This window comes from Balaenoptera physalus (assembly GCF_965194825.1).
Source record: "Balaenoptera physalus genome assembly, chromosome: X".
Classification (NCBI taxonomy): Eukaryota; Metazoa; Chordata; class Mammalia; order Artiodactyla; family Balaenopteridae; genus Balaenoptera; species Balaenoptera physalus.
In genome coordinates, this window is record NC_138903.1 from 130281356 (window position 1) to 130304726 (window position 23371).

At 53.6% G+C, this 23371-nt stretch overlaps 1 protein-coding gene across 7 annotated transcripts in view; it reads left to right on the plus strand.

Annotated features, from left to right (window-relative positions):
* MAMLD1 (mastermind like domain containing 1) overlaps positions 1 to 18694 on the plus strand; it is a 115860-nt gene extending 97166 nt beyond the window's left edge. For 4 of the 7 annotated variants that reach the window (XM_082445738.1, XM_082445737.1, XM_082445740.1 and 1 more), the window contains 3 exons: positions 8828 to 9071; positions 15192 to 15276; positions 16065 to 16188. In XM_082445738.1, the coding sequence (XP_082301864.1) occupies positions 8828 to 9071; positions 15192 to 15232 (285 nt within the window). In that variant the 3' untranslated portion in view covers positions 15233 to 15276; positions 16065 to 16188. Of the gene's footprint in view, positions 1 to 6544; positions 6668 to 8827; positions 9072 to 15191; positions 15277 to 16064 lie in introns of all 7 variants that reach the window. The other 3 variants (XM_082445736.1, XM_082445735.1, XM_082445734.1) reach the window with 2 other exon arrangements.
* The last annotated feature ends 4677 nt before the right edge of the window (positions 18695 to 23371 follow it).

Sequence of the window (23371 nt, forward strand, 5' to 3'; positions counted from 1 at the left end):
CCCCCGCAGCTCACAGCATGCCCCACCCAGCAGGGCCTAGAGAGCTGGTCTGGGCGAAGCCCGCATTTTCCCCCTGGGGTGGTGTGAGTCTAGCGAGGCCCTGAAATGCCTGGCCCCAAGCAACAGCCTGAGTCTCCTGACTCCTGGCTCAGACTCTGGGCTCACGAATTCTGCATCTTGAAGCAGACAGGTGGCTTCAGATCTGGGAATGAGATATGAACTTCGTACACTTTTTTTTTTAATTAATTAATTAATTAATTAATTTACTTTTGGCTGTGTTGGGTCTTCGTTTCTGTGCGAGGGCTTTCTCTTGTTGTGGCAAGCGGGGGCCACTCTTCATCGCGGTGCGCGGGCCTCTCACTATCGCGGCCTCTCTTGTTGCGGAGCACAGGCTCCAGACGCGCAGGCTCAGTAATTGTGGCTCACGGGCTTAGTTGCTCCGTGGTATGTGGGATCTTCCCAGCCCAGGGCTCGAACCCGTGTGCCCTGCATTGGCAGGCAGATTCTCAACCACTGCGCCACCAGGGAAGCTCCTTCGTACACTTTTTATCCCCAATGCTGTAATTCCCTACTATTAAGTATAATTTTATAATGAAATTCAACCCAACCTGAAAATTGTTTATTTAGAGAAGGCAGATTATTTATTACAGATGAAGTCTACAAACTGACCAGTAGTATACCCTGGAACAAAGGCCGTAGAGTGCAAGTGCTGTGTCATCCTACAGCTGCATGGCTAGTTTTACATTTCCCACCAGCAGTGAGTGGTCCAGTTTCTCCACTTTCTGACCAGCTTTTCGTGTTCCCACTGCTGTTTATTTTAGCCATTCTGATAGGTAAGTAGTGGTATCTCATTGTGGCTTTCATTTGCAGTTCTCTAATGGTTAATGATATTGAACATCTTTGTTTGTGCTTATTTGCCTTCCGTAGAAAGTCTTCAGTGGAATGTCTTTTCATGTCTTTCTCCCATTTTCTAATTGGGTAGTTTGTTTTCCTGCTGTTGAGTTGTTGAGATTCTTTATATATTCTAGATACTAGTCCTTTATCAGATACGAGGTTTGCAGATGTTTTCTACTAGTCGTGTTTTTCATCCTATTCACAGGGTCTTTCACAGAGCAAAAGATTTTACTTTTGATAAAGTCTAATTTATCAATATTTCCTTTTATGAGTCATGCTCCTTGGTGACCTTCGAGCTCATTCTAGTTAGATTAGGCGCATCACCAGTCTCTTTAGGTACTTATTTTCTGCATAGATTCCCACAGACGGATCGTCCCATCTCTTTTGTGTTGATCCTTACCAGTTTCAATCTTAGCTGGAGACCTTGTCTTTTTTCAGTATGTTTTAAGATCTTCTGATTACAAGAATAATATATGCTCTTTGTAGTAAACTTTGAAAATGCAGAAAAGTGTAGCAAAAACACAAATCCCATGAGATAATAAAATACATAAATATACAATGTATAAATTAGCCAGAGATAACCGCTGTTAACGTGCTGGAATACACATTATTTTTTTTCTGTGCCAAAATATGTATTTCACATGACTGACGTTGAGCTGTGTATATAACATTTCCTTTTATTGTGAAACGTGACATAGATACAAAAGAGTATGCAAGGCCTATATGAACAGTTTAAAGAAGTATAAAGTGAAAACCTGTGTCACTACTGGTTAGGTTGAGAAATAGAACATGGTCGACCCCCGAGTAGACCCCATACCCCTGCTGCCATGTGCCCCTTCTGGTAGAATTAACCACTATCTTGATTCCAACGTTCTCTTGCTTTTCTATATGGTTCCACTACTTATTCATGAACTCTTCAACAAGCGATCGATTTGTTTTGAATAACCAAGTGGCAGGCACCATCTAGGTGCTTAGGCAGCAAAGGGTCAGGGTGCCACTATTCAGTGGAGGCTTCCAGAAGAGAAGCCGCTCCCCTCTTACGGAAGCCAGTGACTAAAGGTACGACGGGTCCGGCCACTTGTACAGCCCACCGCCGTCAGGACTCCTGGCGGAGTCATGGGCATGGTACCGGAGTCATGGGCATGGTACCGGACAGGCAGAAGAAATCTGGCCTGAGGGCTTTTTCTCACCACAGCCTGCCTCCAGGCCCTCCAGCTTCCAGGTGGAGGTCAACAGAGAACACCTCTGTGGGGTGAAGCAAATCCGGGCAGCAGGATATGGAAGGCAGAGCAGGAAATTCAGCAGCAAATGGTCAAGCCAGATCTCTGCCAGAGGGGAGGAGAGGCAGATACCCAGGGGTATGGAGGCAGGACGGCCATCCAGGCGTCTGCCTCATTGTGTTGGCCACCCACGTGCACTTCACCTGCCAGCGCCAGAGACCACCTGGGGCTGCTGTTCCTGAGCCTGCCATGTGGACCAAGCTGCTTTTCCGCCCTCCCCTCTGCCATTCTGTGATGCAGCTTCCTTGGGGCCGTGGAGTCAGTTAACCCTGGTCTGACTGCTTTTGAGCTTGGGATAATGCATTCGCCTTATCCTTGCAGGATTGTGTCTTTAAAAACCAAACCAGGCCAACCCCTCACGGGACTTTTAGTGGGGCTTTGTGAGGGAGTGAATTTAGATGCATGCATTAGATCTGCTGTCTCGATCCGGAAGTCTCCAAAGGAAATCCTGCCGCTCCCTTCCTCGGTTGCCTGAATGTGATGGTTAGTCGGATGGCTTCTTTGGAACCCCAGGGCCTGTCAGCAGTGCTTACTGCACCCGGCGGGGAGACACTGGACGGAACGGGGGAGGATTCGGCGCGCAGAAGCAGAAGGGTTATGTGCTGGACGTGGCAGCTGTTCATCGTCATCTCCCCCATCATCATGAGACGATCGGAGCCTTCCAGAAGCTGTCAGAGCCTGGCTCCAGAGGCTCTGGACTCTCGAGAGCTTTGGTGTCCTTTGACCCAGTCCCTGGCACTGCTCGTAGCAGTGATCTTGACCTCACCTTGCTCGTAGAGTGATTCCCAGTGGCCCACGTAGCCTGACAAGACACGTAGTCTTCCTTCTCTATAACCCAGCGTTACCAACGACGGGCACAGCCCTGGCCACTCTGCAAAAACGCCCCATGGAAAAACAGCTCCAGACATTTAAACCTGGAAATACTAACATTCAATTATATACATTTATAGAGGAAAAGTCCAGAAAAGCTGAAAGGAAACTTTTACAAAATGCAAATGTACAGAAGAGATCCAGCAAATGATAGGATTGGTGCTGCCTTAGAGGGTTTCTTGCAGAATCTCTCTAGTGACCCTCCCACTCCCCTGTACCACATGTATCAGAACAGAAATCCCTCAACTTGGACTTCTCCTCACTTTAGGATACAGTTGTTATAAAAGGAAAACAACACCTGGGTCACACAGTAGCCCACCCAGCAGCCCTTGCACAGCTATAAGACCCTAGCAGCACTCCAGAATCTTCTTGCTGCTGGTCTGCTTATATATCACATTAGCAAAAGTTTCAGTCAGGCAATTGGATCAAGCAAAACTCGGGGCCCGGGCTTTGTAGTCAGACAATGTCTGGATTCTAGTCCAGGCCCTGGCACTTACTAACGAGTGACCTCCATCAAGCTAGTTGCTTAACCTTTTCTCTTTGTGCCTCAGTTTCCTCATCTTTACAATGGGATCATAACAGTGCCTCCGTCTTCGGATTGTTCTAAGAATTAATTAATTGAAATGACTCCAGGGAAGGGCTGAACCCAGTGCCTTAGATTAAGTTTTCAGTAAATGTTTCTAATATTATCATCGTCGTTTATTATTATTATAAGTCTATTTTACCAAGAGATAGGAAAAGTGATAGCTCCACTGAGCTATGTTGGCCAGACCACGCCTTAGAGCATGTTCACTTCTAGGAGGAGCGGTTCAAGATGGTGGAATAAAGGGACGTGCAACTCACCTCCGCCCACAGGACAGTGCCTGGAACATTGTAAAAGTGCTTGATACATGGCAGAGGTATTATTGTTGATTAAGACTATCACTGACTAACCTTCAGAGAATACAGCATGCAGGCACTACATGTGTGTTAGTTAATTCGGTGAATCCTCATAACCTCCGCCACTCTGTGAATGACGCACTTCTATTACTTCCCCTTTACAGTTGCGGATATTAAGGCACAGAAGGGTTAAGTAACTTCCCCCAATTACATAGCTAAGAAGTGGCAAATCCATGATTCGAGCCCAGACCCTCTCTCTCCAGAGCCTGCACTCAGCCAGTATGGGGAAGAACTGTGCTCTCCGTTACTGTCACCAGCATTCACAGGGGGTATTTAAACTCATTAAAAGTGAATACAATTCAGAATTCAGTTCTTCATTTGCGCTAGACACATTTCAGGTGCTCTACTGTCGCATGTGGTCAGGCGCTACCATACTGAACAGCGCAGGTATAGAGCATTTCGTTCTTTCTGGAGGATGATTCAGCATCATCGCAAAGTTCTGTGGGACTATGCTGCTTTGTTGAGCTTCTACGATTCTATTTCTTACAAAATCTCAGGCTTGAGTTGTATAGCTTTCTCCTAGTGTTATTAATAGATGCATGCTTGCGATATATTGAAATCCCATTTGCATTTGGCCAAGTAGTGTAATGGCAAGTAAGAGGCCAAGAAGTCTGACTCACATTACACTTTCCTGGTTTCCCAAAGCATTACTTCACATTTACAAAGTCGTCTCCTGTCACCTCTGACAAGTCGGCACATTCATCCATTTGCCCAGAGATCCAGCTTCTTCTGCAGCTCTGCCTTGCCCTCTTTGAGCTATCTGGATAGCATTTAGTACCCTAGCATGTTCATCTCACTCGTGACTTGAACAGCTGGGGCTGGCTTCTGAAGTCAGCCCAGCCGTGAGTGACCTTGGCCTCTGAGAGTCTCTGGCACATGCACCAAGTCTCCTGTTCCTTCTTCTAGGCTCTCTCTGCTCGCCTCTGTTACACGGTTAGTAAAGTAAAGGAGGAGTTGAACAGGATTTGTTGCCTGAATTTTCAGGATGAGTAAGTCTAGAGATCAACAAGCTCCCAGAAGCCAGTGGAATTACAGTACACAACTGTAACCTTGTGAATGCACATATATTTCCTTCTGACCTCCACGGCAAAGACTGGACCAAAATCTAATCCAGTCAATAATTGATAAAGCCAGAGCAGTCATCTGCTTCTTGCAAAGCGTCTGAGTATCTGTGGAGGTTAGTCATAATCTGAGCTCCTTACATCAGAGCCCATTTGTTCTACGGTGAGGTCACAGAATAGCCAACAACGTGGAGTTACTCCAGTGTGGATGAAGGACACCCGACTGCTTCTCTCCGTGTGCAGAGAAGGAGCCCTCTTCTCCCAAACCCAGCACTTGCTTGGGTTTTAGTCACTCTGTAAATCAGGTCCAGGCCTGTACCCACCTTCCTGCTGTGCGTCCTGGGTAAACCTATCTCCACTTCCTTGTCTTGTAAACTGGGGACAGTCTCAAATATATGTGTGTGTGCACAGTTAGTGCAGTAAATGTTAGCTGATGTGATTTCCACGGTGTGATGATGATCTCTGTTCTGCTGATGGGTCTTATTAACCCAACAGCGTTGAAAAGAGATGAGTAAATGTGCTTAAAATGAGGGTCAAGGCTCACTTTTATCATTAACAGTGCTCACTGGACTCTCATATCCCGAGTGCCTGGGATATCATGCCAAGCTCATAACAGATACAGTCAGTTGAATTTTCCAAATATTTGCTGAACCCTTTGCCTGTGCCAGGCACTGTCTGGGCACCAGAGGGGTTTAAGGATGATTAAGACTTGGCCCGACAAGGATGTATCAGTCAGCCAGAGGAGCTGGACCAAAGGAGAGACAGAATTCCCAGGGTGGATCTCCAAGGACACGCAGGGTTCCAGACGGGAAACTTGGAGAAAGGGCTCTCTGGGCTGGCGAAGCAAGGAGCGCGGGCACAGGGGACTGAACACAGGCGGCAGCGTGTCTGGGGAACTCCAAGGACGTGGGTATGACTGCGGGGTAGTGTACCTGACACCATGGGACAGGAAACCTGCCCGCCAAGAAGGCAGGAGGCCAAGGAACAAAGAGCCCTAATTGCAAAGTTCAGCAGGATGTGCTTGGGGCTCTAAGTGGCTGCAAGCCATCAGAGGGACCCAGGGACAACCTCGTTCCAGCAAGTTCTCTAGCAATCACGGGAAGCCCAGTGGGTGTGAGCTCTGTGAAATCGGGCACCAGCATCAGGCACTATCCATCCCAGGGTCTGATTCTCTGAAATTTGGAATCACGCGGAACCAGCCAGTCTGAGAGGTAGTAATCATGCCCACCAATTATGGATTGACTTGCTTTTCTGAGATTTTCGGTGATTCCAAAGAGAGAGATGGGTTTACCTTATGTGTGGAAACCTCTAGGCGTTGAAAAGTCCCAACCACTTTTTCTTTGGAAGCTGGACCTCCCACTTACAGGGCGTGTGACAGCTGTTTCTTTTCCAAAGTAAATAAAACGGAGAAGACACACAAGCATCAGCTACAAAGCTCCTTGTCAGTCAGAGTCAAGATGGAATCTCCTCTAGTTTATTTCTTTTCTTTTTCTAACCGAGGGTTACATCGGCCCGCGAAGCGCCTGCTCCCATTCTGCGCCACTCGAATGGGTGGTTGCAGCCCCGTTCCCAACTGCTGCCGAAACAGAACTGCCCACACGGTCGGGGCATCTTCTGCCGCTGGTAATTTCCATGTGCCATCTGCAGGGTTTTTTCTGCCTGATGAACTACCGAGGCACTGTGAGCGTATGTTCGTGCTGATGGGGGTTCTTGCTTCTTGACCCGTCATTAATATCCTACAAGTCACATGAAGCTACCAGGGATTCCTGAGCAAAAGCTTAAAATGCTTCAGTTCCCTACAAATCAGCCCCACTCATTGCTTTCAGACTGTGTCGTCATGGGGTGGGCAAGGAATCAGACCTCTAGGAATAGTTGCATATCGGGACTGTAAAAACTCCTACGTGGCTATAAAATAGTGTTTTGAATTATCAAGGCGCTAGGTATGCAGGCAGAAAGAATAGTCCATTGTAGAGAGCGACGTTTCTGCTCATGTCCCAGATGACCTTGGTCCAAGGACAAATTGGAGCTTGACGAAGCGAAGCTTCAGGTGGCCAGTGAGCTCAGCCCTGCACTAATGCACCAGCCCAAGGGGAGGGGCGCCGGGCCCTCTGTAGTTGGCTTATCGTCAGAATGGCAAAGAAGTTTTCTTTCCCACGTGCAGTGAGTTCACTTGCTAAGCGTATTTCACGTGGTTTTTTGGTTTTGTTTTTCTTTGGGGAGAGGGGTGTCATCTCTAAAACTCTCCAAGTAGTTAGGTTTTCTTCCTAATCCCATCTTTAAGTATTTATAATGTGTTCTTAAAATTTTGCCTGGGGGTCCCTTGTAAAACCTGGCCTGTACTTTTCTTAATGACACACTTGAACAGTTTCTACATTTCAAAACTTGTTTTCCATATGACAAGCTAATCACACACACGCACACACCATGCCAAACTTCATGTGGACTTGGGAACCAGGTAAACCTGGATCTGCATCTTCCCCTGCTACTAACTAGCTGTGTGACTTTGGGCAACTTCGTTAACCTCTCTGGGCCTCAGTGTCCTTATCTGTAAAATAAGGGCAATAATCGTTCCTGCCTCATATACAGCTGTTTCAAGGATTGAGTGAGACTGAGTATTGAAAGCACTTGGGTTAGTGCCTGGTACGTAGCAAATGCTCGATAAATTCAGTGGTGGCAGTTTTTATCGTTAATTCAAATACGGCATCCAAATATCTACTGGCCTGTCATCCATCGCAGAGACTTGCCCACAGTAGGCGCTTAGTCGTGTTTATTGTCATGAATTGAATTGACTCCGACTGTTTAGCTTAGATTCGGAGGATAAATATCTCCCTTTCTACTGGGCTGTTTGATAGACACAGGTGATCATGCAAAGCTCAGGTGTTAAAAGCACGAGAGTGAAGAGGCTGCTTCACGTAGAAAGACCTTCTCCTCAAGGCAGGCTCCCCCTGGTCCTCTTGGGCACCCCTGTGGCCGAGCGCTCGGTGCGTTCGGCAGGATGTCAGAGCTGTCTCGGCAGCTCCTTGGAGTCTTGAGGCTTCCTGTGACGTGGATATCAAGTTTGAGGGGTTCTAATTGCCTTTGGCTGAAAGAAGTGGGTCAGATGTTCAATTCGGGCGAAATCCCTGCCTTCTAAAATATGACGGAAAGGGGAGGTGCCACTCACACGCAAGTCCTGAACCGTGGGGGCCCCGGCAAGGTGAAGTACAGTGAGGGCTGCCGCTCAGGGCTGGGCTGCTGTGAGATTGCCACTTGACTGCTTGGTTTTGCACTCACCATTTGGTTTTGCAGATTCCTCAGCATGTGTCTACACACACGTACCTACAAACCAGTTTAGAATGGTGTGCTCTGTTGGGGGGGAGGGGCGTGGGGAGGGATCGGGATTGGTCAAGGTCATTGCTGATGACCTAGCTTGACTCCCATTTCCAACAAGACAGTGACTGATGGAGGCAGAGGCTCCTTAACTGAGACCCACGGATGGGTAGTAAGTGGTCCAGAAAACCCCTGAGATTATAGGTAAGATGTCGGTGGGCTGGGAAGGGGGAGACACCAGCGTAAGTGCTTTTTCTGTGGAGAGAGACCATAGCTTTTAACCGGTTCTCAAAGGAGTCTGTGACCCAAGACAATAATTAAGACCACAAAGCTGTTGGGTTTGGTTGGCCCAGACCAGTTGGTGTGTCTAACCAAGCACCGAGATGACCCCGCTAGGTGGTCAGGGCAGTGACAAGAGCAGTCAGAGGCATGTCGTGGCCACGCCGCTGATGGACTGTTCAATGGTTGTTGTAGACTCATGTAGACAAAGCCTGCAAGCTTGGGGAAGCCAGGCCCCCCCAGGTCAGCCTCGGGCGACAGCCCCCATCCTGCCAGGCCCTGGGGAGTGAGTCCTTCCTGCCCGGCAGCTCCTTTGCTCAGGAGCTGGCCCGAGTCACCTCCTCGTACAGCACCTCAGAGGCAGCGCCCTGGGGCGGCTGGGATCCGAAGGCCTGGAGGCAGGTGCCCGCTCCACTACTGCCTAGCTGCGACGCTGTCGGTAAGTCACTTCCCCCAGCCTCGCTTTCCTCATCTGTCAGCTGGGCACCGTCCCCTGCTCAGCCTGCCCGCCTGCCGCACAGGGTTGTTGGGAGGCACAGAGGAGGTGACAGCCCGGCCGGTAAAGCTCTGTTCACCTAGGAGGGATTTCTAGCAGAGAGACCACCCAAGCAAGCGAGTGCTCAAGGCACCTCATCTCCGGGGCGTTGAGTGGGGGTCGCCCTAGGTGCAGTTGCTCCCTCCCTGCTGTTGGCCTTCCAGCACCCCAGCGCATTCCCTGCCTGTCTGTCCGTGCGGCCAGGCTGTGAGTCCGTGGGGCACAGGGGCTGCGCTTCTGCACCTCCGAATCCCTCCCCGCCGCCCCGACCCCGTGCCTGCCTGCTCCATAGCTGGTGGGCGCTCGGGAACCGCCTCTCCCTCCAGCGATCTGCTGTGGACTCCGCAACCCCAAGGTGTTCTTTGACCCCACCTGGGACTCACGCACCCCAGGAAGTGGGAAGCTGGATCGCCCCGCTGGAGGACTGGTAGCCCCGGGGCGGGGGCAGAAGGAAGCCAAGCCAAGCCTGTCCAAGATGGCTGTGAGTTTGCATATGCCCTGAAGAGTCACGTTAGTGGTCATGAGAGCAAGATGGTGGACGCCAGCCAGAGCGGGCCTTTGCAGAGAATTTCATTTGGCTCGTGGAGTTGTTGTTCTGGTGCATGAAATATCAGTGTGTACAGGATGTCAGACCTCTCTGCAGAGAAAGCTAGAGAAATGAGCATTGGCTGAGTGATAGCGATCAGAAGATGCTCATCCAGCTGAAAGGACCTCCGGGATTCTGGCCTTTAATGGAAATGCTGCTTTGGTATGTGAGGCCTTGCTCTCCCCACCCCACCTGCCTCGGCCCGCAAGAACAAGCAGTGCTTTCCAGTCAAGGGCTATCGATTTTTCTCTCTCTTTTTTTTTCCCCTTTTCTCTGCGTGCTCTCAGAGTGACAGTGCTCTTCGGCTTGTCCAGCACAAAGCTGCCAGGGAAACAGAATTAACAAAATGGATGGGGACATCGTCCACTCAGGACGTCTCTGAGTTCCACCCTGGTCTGACCTGTTTTGCCCTGTCCCCAAAAGGCAAAAAAATGAGGGATCCAAGCTAGCTTGCCTCGAGAGAATTCATTTCCCCACCTTATTATCTCTCTTCAAAGCCAAGCCAGGCCTTCCACCCTGCGCTGGAGGGTGGGGCAGAGGCTTGGCCCTCAGATCTTCCCTACGAAGCTTTGGAAGTTGGGCCCACCTCGGGGGGCTTTGAGGGACAGGACCTCCAGCTCAGCCATGACTCAGGAAGACCAGACACAGTGTGAGACGGAGGATGCAGGCACCCCAGGGGAAGAAGAAAGGCGAGCTGCAAAGACATTTGTTTCCTTTGCGGCCAGATCAATCCCAGCATGTAGACCCAGCCCTTCCGGGACCAGGCGGCCCTGAAACCACCGAGATGGAGGTGGAGTCAGGAGAGAGTTCGTATAGTTGGAGGTCAACTGCAAAGGCAGAAAATGGAAAAGAGAAAAACTGAACTACAGCTCTGGTCATATTCAATGGCGTTGATTTTGTGAAGTCCCCAGCGGCAGCTTCAGATCGGTTCAGACCCAAGGGCAGCATCATGACCGTGGGGGAGGTCCCTGGCTCCTACTCCAGAGGCCCCAAGGGTCAAAGAAAGACCCCAGCAGGCCACTGGTGCCCCGGCCTCCGGGTGTGGCTGGTTCCCGTGTACCCTGAGGGCCCCACGGCCTGAGCCTGGGTTTCTGCCATGCCCGCCCACTCCCCATCCCTTCACTCTGTTGTATTCTCTTTAGTAGATGTGCCACCACTGGCAGTGATTTTCTTTGATTGATTTGCTTGCGTCTTGTCAGTTGCCCCCTCCATTGTAAGCTTCATGAGAGTAGAGACATACAGTGCCACCCCCATGCCTGGGACAGAGCCTGGTCCATGGTAGACCCATGAGAAATGTCTATCAGCTGACTGACAGAGGGGCTCACCTCCCACCCGGAGTCAGGGAGGCTGCCCTCCGGGCAGGGAAAGGCATTGAGCAGAGGCCCAAGGAAAGGGCAGGTGTGCGGCCGCCCCTGCCCCCGCCCTGGCCTTGGCCTCTGAGGTCCGCAGGGAAGAGTAGTGGCCTGATGACCCACTCGGCACTCCCATCTGGAGGCACTCTGGAGAAACTGAGTCACGGGCTCAGAGAGTTAGGAGCGGGGGTTAGGAAACACTGGAGCTGGCCTGCCATTCGCTGTGGGCAGCCCGTTTCTGAAGGACACGTGGGGAGAGTTTAGCCTAAGAGCAATCGCGCCCCCTCAAACAGGGCTTCGGGTCTGAGGGGTTCCCGTCCACAGGCGTGTGGGAGTCCCTAGAATTCAGATCTCCATGCAGAACGCTGTCTTCCCGTCATTTCAAAGGAAAAGTCAGAAGAGTGGGTGAGTTGTTTCCAAATCTGGCTTCCCGAAACCACGAAAGAAGGTGCTTTTCCTATTGGAGGAAGAAACAAACCAACCAACCCACACACTAGAGCTCACTAACCTTTGAACCTTTAACACAGAGGCGAGTGGCTTCTGCTGTGGCAGGCTGGCTCTGCGTGGGGCACCCAGGGCCTTGTCTACTGAGAGAGGAGCAAGGAGCTGCCTGGTGCTGGAAAAAGAAAGCCCCTCCCTCTGCCCCTTTCCCTCCTCCCCCTCCCCCCTCCTCCCCCTCTCCCCCTCCTCCCCCTCCCCCTCCTCCCCCTTTCTCCTCCTCTTCCTCCTGTCTGTCTCCGTCTCCCCCCTCCCCTCCCTCTCTCCCTCCCCCCTCCTTCCCTCTCTTAACTGTGCTGCACAAAATAAGGCTTCAGATCCATCCCTGCATTCCCCCAGAGCTATTCCCTTGGAGTCCCCTTCCCAGTCAGAACGCTCTCCTCTTGGGGATCGTGGGGCAAGTAACTTCAGGTCGAATCTGCCCGAAACGCAGGAACCCTGTGTGCGCATTCGTGTGGAAGGCTTGCTGATATTCTGCCTCTGCCTCCTCCCCCATCCAGTTAGAGCGTCCCTGGGTCTCATGAAGTGGCTGAATCAGTCATGAGACCGTTCTTGGCCTGCAGTGGGGAGAGGACGCATCAGGTGCGTGCTCTGGGGCTCACAGGAGCCATCCTCCTGTGGTGGCCAAAGGGTGAGGCCCATAGGGCGGCCTGGCCTCCTGGGGGGCCCAGGGTTGGGCTCTGCTGTGTTGGGGTTCGGGCCGGCCCTTCGCCTGTCTCTGCTGCCTGTGCCTAGCACCCACAGGTGAACGCTAGCCCTCAAGTGAGCCCCCAGAGCTTCCTGGGCATCAGCATGAAGCTCCTAGAAAGGCAGCCCCAGGACTTCCTGGACCACCATCCTGGCTGAGGCCTGTCTGTGAAGGTGGCCCCTCGGCCAGGTGGGAGGAGGAGCCAGGGCCCTCGTTCCTGGGGAGACTTCCTTCCGGGGACCACGTGGGGAAGCACACCTAGGTTCACACAGGGCCCACCTGACGCTGCCCCGCCGGCGTCACCTGGTACAGCAGCACCCAGCTCCATGACAACCGACCGCAGCCCTAGGAAAAGCAGTCCTTGGATGAGCTCCTCCATAACCATGCTGGTGAAAAGCCACAGGTTGCCTGGGCCATCCTTCGGAGTGTCCATCACTAAGCAGCCACTTTCAGCCACTGCTTCCTCCTGGTCACTGAAAACATTTGTCATTTCCTGTTTTCTCCATTTTCCAACGATTCTAATTGTCAGTGTCAAAAGGCAACAACTGTTTTCTTGGGGCTTATCTTTGGAGCACACTGATTCAGAACAAAGGATGGGGGCCTCCGTCTGCAAAACAAAGGAAGCAGCCTCCTCGGGAGGCCTGGAGAGAATGCTCTGGCTGCTCTGCCAGGGACAACAGGCCAGGCCGGGAGCAGAGGGCTGGCGGTGCCCCCCGGATGCCCCAGCAGCGTGAAGAGACCCCCGCTTGATGGCGGCACCCCAGGATGGCAGAGGCCCGTCCCCCAGGCCGGCGTCGGCCGTGCCCTTTGGACTTGGGAGTTTCTGTAATCGTGCCGCTCACCAGACTTTGGCTTGAACTCTGGATGCTCTGGATTTTTGTGCTTCCTTGGATGAACACTGGCCAACATCCCGTTGTCCCTGTAACCGTGGACCGTTCGAGAAGCACTCCCTTTCATCTGGCAGACACTGCCCACTTCCTCCACTCTAACCTATGCCCCAGCCTCGCCTTCACTTTGGTTTCCCAGGCCCTCTCTACCTCCTTCCCTTTGGACTCTTCTGCCTGTCCCCTGCTTTGTCTTTGGTCGCACTCTGTAGCCTCCCCCTGCCCTTCCCCCGCTCTGTACAACTTTCTGTTACCTGATGAACCTACTGGAGCAGCTGGTGGGGATGGCGTTAGGGCTGGTGTAGACAGCAGGGCCCAGGAGCCGGTTCCTGGCAGCAGCGGGCTGGGGAGGCAGAAGCACTGGATCTGCGGTTAGGAGACCCTGCGCTTCCCCAGCCGTGTCGCCTTGAGCAAGTCATTTACCCTCTGTGAGCCTCAGTTGTCGTGTCAGTAAGCTGGGGCCATAGGTCTTCTGCCCAGATCTCCTAGGGCTGGTGGGAGGTTCGATGGGAAGAACAGAGGTGAGAGGGCTGCCTTCAGAAAGGCCGGCCCACCCTGAGAAGCTCAGGCAGAGCGCAGGGCTCCCCCAGTTCCCGGGGGGGGGGGGGTGGCCTTGGGTGGTCATGTGACCCCTGTGCTCCTCAGGCCCTGTCTCCGCACCCCACGCTTAAGCAGGAAGACGGCAGCTCCAGGGCTGAAGAACAGCGTCCCTGACACCCACCTCCCAGCAGCCCCAGGGCAAGGGGGGCAAGAGCTCGGACAGGAAGCAGGCCGAGGGCGGGATGCTGAAATCGCTTGCGGCGTGGTCCGCCCGCTGCCACGTGTCAGTCCTCTCTGCCTTGGCAGGACCCAAGGCCGAGAGCTGCCCGACAGGCCTGGGAGCCGGGCACTCTCCCGGGCGCCGGCCCTCTGAGTGCAGAGAAGCAGGCCCCGGGCAGCCTGTGTTGTCGGGTCAAGTCTTCTGGCATCTGGGGGGGCGGGGGACGCTGTTCCGAAAGTAAACTCAGGGAGGTGTGCTCCCCGACAGAGCCGCCTTGGTTGGTGGCGCACGCGGGAGCAGACTTCCTGAGAAGGGGAGAGAGGCGGCAGCGGGTGAGCAGTCTGGCCTGGGAGTCAGAGCTGGGACCCAGTCTCAACCTGGCACCGAAGGGCCGAGGGGCTTGGGGCCAGGCGTGCCTTCTCCTGGCCCTCAGCTGGCGCTCTCGCGGCTGTCCCCTTGAGCACCTCCCAGACTCAGGACTGGGACTGCAGCCCTCAAGCGCGGCTCCTCCCCCTGCCCACCCAGCTTGGAGATGGAGACCGGGAGCCCGTTCCCATGGCCCATGTGTGGCCAGTCAGGCAAGCGAAGGGAAGCTGGGACCGAGTGATCGTGTGATCATCCCACCCTTCGTGCCAGGACCACCCGGAACAAGCCTTGGCCCTTTCCCCATGACAGCCCCGACATCCCCGGTTCGCTCAGCCATTCTTTGCCCTCGTGGTTGGGAGTCCGAGCCCTACCTCCATCACTTAGTGTCCTCCGAGCGCAGCCAGTTTGTCTGGGTCTCCCTGAGGCTGGCATGCCCAAACTCTTGTCAGCACCGTAGACATGGTCTGGCCAAGGCAGAGTAGTGTAGGACTGTCACCTCCCTCCTTCTACATACTCTGCTTCTATTAATGCAGCCTAATGTCACATTTGCTCTTCTGGTGACCACATCTCACTGCTGCCCCATCCCGAGCAGGAGGACATCCAGAATGCCTAAATCTTTTTCCTCCGTGCTCTTGCTGTTAAGCTCTGTGTCTCCCGCCCCATCCTACGCTGTCGCAGTTGGTTTTTTAACCCAGGTGCAGAATCCTACTTTTATTTATACCTGCGGAGTTTTGCTTGGGAGGGTGGGGCATGCATGCGAGTGTGTGTTGGTGTGTTCACTCATGCTTTCTGCTACACCAAAGCCAAGTCCTGAGTCCCCACACAGAGATCCCAAGGCTAGTATTTCTCGGTAGCCCTAATCTAACACTTCTTTTTCGTCTTCTATTTAGCAAGAGAAGCAGAAATCAGGTCTTATGGCAATGATCCCTGAACAGCAGAGAGCATATCTCGCCCAACAGCTGAGTCAATTTCAAGGTAAGCACTTAAAGTCAATGTTCTCGAAAGGGTGGGACAGGGGGAGTGTGTGTGAGGTTGGGGGAGAATTCATTCCAGCATAAACAGTTACTGAGATGTTTCCGAAAAGCATTGAGGGAAAGAGAGGAGGCCTGCAAGGCACTTCCATAGCAGCCTGGTTGGATCTGTCACATGGAAAGCTTAAGCAGAGTCCCAATTAAACGCTCAGTCTTAATGACTCTGAAATCACTGTTTGATTCAAGAGATTGATTCAACCATGGCAGCTATGACTGTAATCAACATTGATTGGCCGCAGATACAGCTGTTAGCCAAAAACCAGACATGGTCTCTGCCAGACTAGCAGGGGAGACATGCGTTAAGCAGTCCTCCCCAGCCAGTAGTGACATTGGACCAGCCCAAGGGTATTCTTGCCTGGGGTTTGGGGGAAGCTGCTTGCCCTCCGACAGGTGTTCAGCAGCTTCACTGTAGCCCAGGGGCCAGCAATGGCCCATTGCTCCTCCATTCTCTTGCAAAGACCCCTGTTCCTTTGGGCCTGATACCAGCTGAATGTCGCACCTGCCCAGGCTGGAGTGGACATCCTTCAGGGGGTGGGTGGTGCCAGGCCTGCGTACGGATACTGAGTAGAAACTGTGAGCACAGACCCAGGGGGTCTGGGAGGGCTTCCGCCAAGAACTGCCGTCCAGGCTGAGGGTGGAGGAACCAGGGGAGCGGGGGACACTCGGGAGGTGCCAGGGGAAGAAGGTGAGAGGTCAGTGCTGGAACTGACCCCCACTTCTCTCTTTCTGTAGCCGTCCAAGATCAAGTCACCTCCAAGTGTAGCCGGACCAAGGCAAGCTCCCTACCTAGCCAACCCATGATGCCACCCAGAGCTGGACTCCTTCAGAACAGTCTGAGTCCAGGAATGCTCCCACCCACCAGGCACCGGAGCCGGGAGGGCATGGGCCTGATCTCACCAACTCCAGGCAAGCAGCAAGGGATTTTCAGCTTCAGCCCCCCGTTTCCCACACCCTTGCACTTGAGCCACAACCCCGCGGGCAGCCTCGGGTCCGTCTGCCAGCGCACGCGGATTCCCAAGGCCGCCCCCACGGGAGTGCCCCTGCCCGGCTTCTGTCCCAGCCCCCTGGGCAGCCAGCCCCTGAGTCCCCACCAGTCCAGACAGCCCTGCGTGCCGAGAGTGCCCACCGTGCTCCACAGCGCTGCCTGGGTGGCAGCAGCAGCTCTGACCACCACGGTGTTGAGGGAGCCACCCCCGAGCCAAGCAGCCCATGGCATCCAGCAGCATTTCGATAGCAATTCCCTCTTTGCCAAGGCCCCCGTGAGAGTCCCCCTGGGAGCCCCAGCGTTTCCTTCACAACAGGCAGTTGTGTCCCCCAGTCAGGTGGCCCCGGGAGGCAGACCCAGCCAGAAGGTGGGTGCTGCCCCCGCCAACCCCAGCTTCAGCCTGCTGGGCCACCAGAGCCTCAGACAGAGCCCGCCGCACGCCACCAAGTCCCTCCAGCAAGGCATGGCCAGCTTCAGGCCCATGAGTCCCATCCAGGGCATCGAGCCACCAAGCTATGTGGCTGCCACTGCCACCACCGCCGCCGCCGCCGCCTCCACCGTCGCTGCCAGCCCGTCCCCCGGTCCCTTCAACAGCGTGGGGAGCCCCCCTGAGTTGCCACCCTATGCCTTGTTGCCCCAGGCCTCCCTGAACGATCTCACCTCACCCCCTGACTGCACTGAGGTGGATTTCATCGAAGCTCTCTTGAAAGGCCCCGACGTGAGCCCAGATGAAAACTGGGTGTGCAACCTGAGGCTGATCGATGACGTTCTAGAACAGCACGCTGCTGCCCAGACTGCCGCAGCCCAGAGTGCCGGCCACGTCCCTGAGCAGGCTGGCCACATCCCGCAGGACGCTGGCGAGCTTTAAATGCCCAGAGAAACCTCCACGTGGGGAGCGGTGTGAGTCCACAGCAAATTCGCAGCTGGTCCCACGTAGCCACACGCTTGTTGCCTCATTACAATTTGAGGGGCGTTAGCCCACGCCCACCCCTCTCTCTACCTGTGACAAAATGGAAAGCTGGTGATTTTTCAAGCTACCTGTACATATCTGAAAATTTTGTAAATGGTTTTCCTAAACATTCATGACAGAAGTATTTATACTTCGTTTTGTGACTTTGTAAATAAAGTGACGGCTTTCCTTTCAGTAGAGCTGTGTTCATCATGCATTGTCTGTGTTTATTGTACATTGTTGCAAATACGCAGACTGTGTTCCTCGCTCCAGCCATACCTTATCAACCAGGTGGTGGAGTCATGTACGCTTTAGATGCAATGGTGGATGTGATCAAGAGGTGTTGTGCAAACTGACGAATACCAAATAGAAACTCACTTGGCCATTTATTGCCATTTCCACTGAAACTTCTGTCGCCCTGTGTGGCTCTTAACCTCTTTCGCAAACCTTTCAGTCTCTGCTAGCTCTTTCCTGGTGAGCATATTACAGCACAAGCCGTTTTATTGTTAAGTGCCCCTCAGAGGAATTATTTGCCAGGAGGCCGGAGAGTTCTGTAGATTTGGGAGAAGCAAAGAGAGAATGTGTGAGCTGGGCACTGTCTGAGTATCTTGAGCGCCCTCCCTTTATCACTCAGACGGTTGGCACTACTCCAGCCGCACCTTGCAGGGTGGAGGCAAGATGCCCCCGGTTTAAAGCCTTTCGGTATTTGTTTTGATGTCAGGCTCTGTGGTCTGGGGGAAAATGAGTCTGTAAACATTAATTGTTGATTCGGGCTTTGTCTTTGATGGTTTCTATCTGCAATTATCGTCATGTGTATCTAAGTGTCTGTTATAGAAAACCCACACCCACTGTCCTGTAAACTTTTCTCAGTGTCCAAATTCTGTGTAATCACATTTTAATTGCCACCTCGTATTTCACCTCTACATTTGAAACCTGGCTTCTGTTTCAAACCAGTGCATTTTTTCTTCGTACTGTAATAAACAGCCAGGAGAAAAGTGCCTCTATGTTTTCATTTCTCCAGGGAGCATTCAGTATCTACAAACCCCTGTCAGCTAAGCCCGCTAGTGTCTTCGGGCCTTTCTGAGGCCACTGCCTGTCTTGGGATGCTTGGGCACCGAGGGGAGAGGGGTGAGAAGCTTGTGTAGCGTGCGCTGCGATCCTTTCACATCACAGCATAGAAGCACATCATTTCTGACTCGAATGCCTCCTACAGAGGACGAAACAGGGGAGCCGCTAAGGTGACTCTGCGCTGGAGGCAGGGGGCGGGGGGAGGCTTGCGCTGAGAATCTAGACTCTCCCACCACCAGCCTCTTTCCACTGAGAGAGTGACACACCCAACTAAAGATCCAGCTCCTCCCACGTAAGGGGGACCCACCTAGGGCGGCTGGAGGTTGTCCATCACTTCACAGAGAGAGTCAGAAGAGCCTGGTGAAGGCGTGGTCCCGGGAGAGAAGGGTCTTCCCGCCTCCTCGTCCCCTGCCCCTCCCCCAAAGTCTAAGCTAAGGCCAGCCCTGTTCGTCCTTAGCACTGGAGCGGGTAGAGCTCAGCGGCCAGGGGTGCTGAGCGGATGGGACGCAGGGGCTGTGCCGCCGTCCCTCCCACGTCGGGCTCCTGGAGCCCCGCCCCAACCTGCTACTCAATCCCCGCTCGGCCTCCTCCTCTCCCCGCCCTCCCCGCCAGCAGTTGCAACCAGCATCTTGGCTGCAGGCTGTTTCCAATTTAAACTGCACGAAATCTACAGGGACTCCTGTCACCTCACACTCGGGCCCCCCCCTCACAGCAAGAAGGTGGCTGCCACAGAGCTTCATCGAAATGTGGCCTCATTCTGAAGGGAACCCTAAAGAGATGGGTGGGACCTGTGCCTTTCCCACGAGGTGGCCAGGATCTGGCGTGTAGGTGGCAGGGGCGTTGCAAATGGAACCACATCTCCGCAAAGGTAGTCAGGAAGCTAGTTGGGAACCCACACACACACACACACACACACACACACACACACCGTGTGCTGTAAGAGCGCAGCTGAAGCAGCAGCTGCGATCAGGTGTGGACCAGACTGAATACACACATTTAGTCCCCTAACTGGCAGGGAGAGTTTATACCCTCATCCTCAAGGTACGAAATGTTCCAACACATTTTGGAACTTTGGGGGCTGAGGAAGCCAGGTGCACGGAGGCAGGCCTGTCCCGTCCAGCAGAGCCTGAAATACTAAGAAGATGCCGCCACGCGCCACTCTCAATGGCTGTGACTGAGGGCAAAGATCCACAGGGGGAAGCAGGCCTCCCTAGTCCGTGGGCCAGAGGGGTCGTGGAAACAGTCATGGCCCCAAAGCCTGGGCAATTGGCCCACCTGCTCACAAGGCCCCTCCTGCTTCCTGCAGAGCGTTCCTCTTAGGTCTGGGGAACGGATACGTGCCGCGGGCGTCCCTCAGCTCCAGTCACGACCCTGGGTCTCGGGCTTGACCTCTGTTCCCCCGGTGTTGACTGAAGCGCCCCAGTGGTGCCAGGCCCCAGGCAGGCCCCGGCTGCCCCTCAGGGCCACACCGGGGCATTTGGGCCCACTTCTCCTGCGGGCCCAGGGGCAGGAAGGGTTGGACCCACCTGCCCAGAGACTGTTGTTCACAGCCAGCCAGTTGGGGTGTTGAAGGCCAGCCTGTGAAGCGGGGCCTCCTCAGCCCGCCCCAGGGCTTCTGGAGCCACAGCTGTCCCCGCTCAGCTCTGCCAGCCCTCAGAGTCCGAAATAAAAGCTGAGCTTGGCCTGCTGAACTGTCCCGCCTTCCATTCCCAGAGGGCTCACTTCTCACCTCAAGCACGTGGTGACCTCAAGGCTGAGCCAGCGTGGGCAGCACCCACGCCCAGCACTTCCTGCTACCTGACCCCAGCCTGGCCTCACTACCCCCAGCAGGCCTTGCCCTCTCTGTTGCTCCTGGCGGTGGTCGTCCCAGGCTGCTCCTTCCCGGAGACACCAGCTCCCACCATTCTGCCATCGTTCAGTTCCCCTCTCTCCTGCACCCCCGGCACCGTCAGCCTCTCCTCTCCTGGATTCTTCTCAGGGGCTTTGAACTGGGCTACGTGAGAAAGGTCCTCGCCACCTCAGCCCGGCCAGCTCCAGCTCCAACGCCCTGCTGCCACGCCCCGCACTCACTCCTCAGCCCAGAGCCATCTGGCTCCCGTCCCCGCTCCTCCCCGAGGACACTGGCCAGAGGACCAACTCCCTCCAGTCCTGAACCCAATGGAAGCTTCTCAGTTCTCAGTGGACTTGCCCCTCTAGCAGCATAGGACTCTCCCTCCTTCCAGAACAGCACCGCCCCCGGGGTCCTGGGAGCCACAGTCCCCTGGGACGCTTCTTCCCCTCTGAGGTCCCTTCTCTCCTGTCGCTCTGTAAGGAGACGTTGCTCCTTCCGTAGCTTCCTCTCACCCAACTAGGGCTTCTCCCTCTCTCCCTATTTTCCGGTTCCTTCCCCTGGGAGACGAGCAGGTCCCTGAGCCCGCATCCAGCACCCCAGCATCTCAGCATCTTGACAGTCCAGCCACAAAGAGTGTCGTATGTCTGGGCAGGGCCCTAAGTTTCAGTCCCCAGGGGATCGCTGCTGGACCGGTCTGCACGTTGGGCTGAAGCCTTCTAGGCCCCTTGAAGAAAAAGTGAAAGAGTTTGGAGGCTGCTGGATGCGCCCCACCAAGAGGGTTCACCCTCAGCCTGCATCAGACAGCAGCCTTGATGGGAGCCCCTCCCAGGCCCCGGCCTGCACAGGTCCTTCACTGGGAGGGCTGGGAGGAGCTTGCAGGTGGGGCCTGAGGCCTCCGCACAAAGACCCGCAGTCACCAGCTGGGAGGCTGGTGACTACGCGCCCTGTCCCATCACCCCGCTCCCCAACTCTGAGGCCAGCCCCGGGGTAAAGGCCAGAAGTCCCCAGGGAGGTGTGTGAGACCCCCGGAGCCTCCGTCCTCCCTTAGATCAGGCTCAGGCCCCTGGAGGTCTATCATCTGTCCCCCTTCAGCCTAGAAAGTCAGGGGATCGGGCAGTGGACACAAGGTTCGGAAAAAGCACACGCTGTTGGCTTCACTAGTGTGTGGCCATTCCATGATTCAACAAGCATGCTTGTGCCAGGCACCGGGAGGTACACAGACATGGTCCCCAGCCTCATGGAGTACACCAGGGGGTGCGTCTGTCAAGGTCATGCACAGAAACAGAACCAGGGGGAGATGTGGGAGGGGTGTGTGTGTGTGTGTGGGTGTGTGTTCTCCACAGCCACATGGTCTGCCATCTGCAAGCTGGGGCCCCAGGAAAGCCGGGAGTGTCATTCCTAAGGCCGGAGAACCAGGGGCGCCGGTGGTGTAAACCCCAGTCTGAGGTCTGAAATCCACAGGACAAGCTATCAAGAAGAGCAGGCTGGAAACTCAGGCAGGAGTTGACACTGCAGTCCACAGACAGAATTTTCTCTTCCTCGAGGAAACCTCAGTTTTGCCCTTAAGGCCTTTCAGCTGATGGGCTGAGGCCCACCCAGATCATTCAGGGTAGTCTCCTTCACCTTACGTGACTATAGCTGTTAACCCCATCTACAGAATACCTTCACAGCAGCAGATCAGTATTTGATTAAATAACTGGCCCATATAGCCAAGCCGAGTTGACAGGGGGACAGATGATTGACACATTAACAAAGAAAATAGTAACAAGTTGCATTAAGGTCTACAAAGGAAACACAAAAGGGGCAGAGAGTGAGAGACCCCAGTGTGGTAGCGCTGGTGGGGACACTTGGGAAAGACAACTCTCAGGGAGTGAAATTTGAGCTGAGATTAAAGGATGGGAGGGAGCAAGCCACGCAAAGAGCTCGGGCAGGGATATTCCGGGGAGAGGAAAAAGCACGTACAAATGCGGGGAGGAAGGGAAAAGAAGTCGGTGGGTGGGGCCAGTGAGCAAGATGGGGGGGAGGCAGGAGAGGGGGTGTGGAGGAGGGCAGGGCCCTGGAGGCTGTCTTGATTCCGCAAGGGAAGCCTTGGGTCACTCCTGAACCCATGTGGAGGATGGACTCCAGAAAGAATGAGGGCGGCCAGTGTGGAAGGCCTCCTTCTCCATGAGGACTTCCCCTGGACATCCCCAGCTCTGGAGGTCTAAGCTGAACTCCTCATCATGCCTGCAAGCCTGCTAAGGGACCCAAATCCACTTGGTCTCCAAGTCCAGACCTGGGAGTCATCTTCGATGTTTGTCTTTCTCTCACCGCTTCTGTATCCTGGGAAGATGGGATTTCTCCCCCACATCCATCTGCAAAATCTCTGTGATCACAATAAAAATCCCAGCAGGATTACTTTCTGGAACATGACAAAATGATTCAAGGTGACTCATCCAGTGGGTCAACAAGACAAGAATAGCCAGGAAACTTCTAAAAAAGAAGAATCAAGAAAGGGTTCTAGCACTACCAGATATTAAAATGTATCGTGAAGCTACCGTATTTAAAACAATGTGGCCCTGACACAGGAAAAGACAGATGAGTCAGTGGAAAGGAAATAGATGAAAAGCATATATGGGAATTAAGACAATGAGCAAGGTGGCATTTCAAATACACAGTGCTGGAAAAACTGACTGGCCATCTGCACAATAAATCTGGGTATTCTACCTCACTCCTGACATCAAGATAAATTCAGATGATTCGAAGATTAAAATAGAAAAAAGAACCCAGAAAAGCACTATAAGGAAACAAGGGTAGGTATTTTTATAATATCAGGGTCAATCAACCTTCTCCTATCATGACATGAAATCCAGAAGCCATAAAGGAAAAAACTGATAAAATTGCCCACATAGAATTTTGAAACTTGCATACAGAAAAACACACCATGAAAGTCAGAAGATAAGTGACAAATTTAGAAAACAAAGATTTGGAACACATGACAGACACAGGGTGATTTACTCAATACTTACAAATAAAAGTAGTAGATTGTCTCCAAAAAGACAAGTACAAGAATTCATGACACTTTCATTCACAGTAACCAAAACCTGCAAACAGCCCAGGTGTCTATCAATAGGAGAAGGGATAAACCAACTCCAGTGTATCCATGCAATGCAATACCAGCATCAACACAGAGTGATACTCCTCGGCCACGTGTCAAATGCATTATG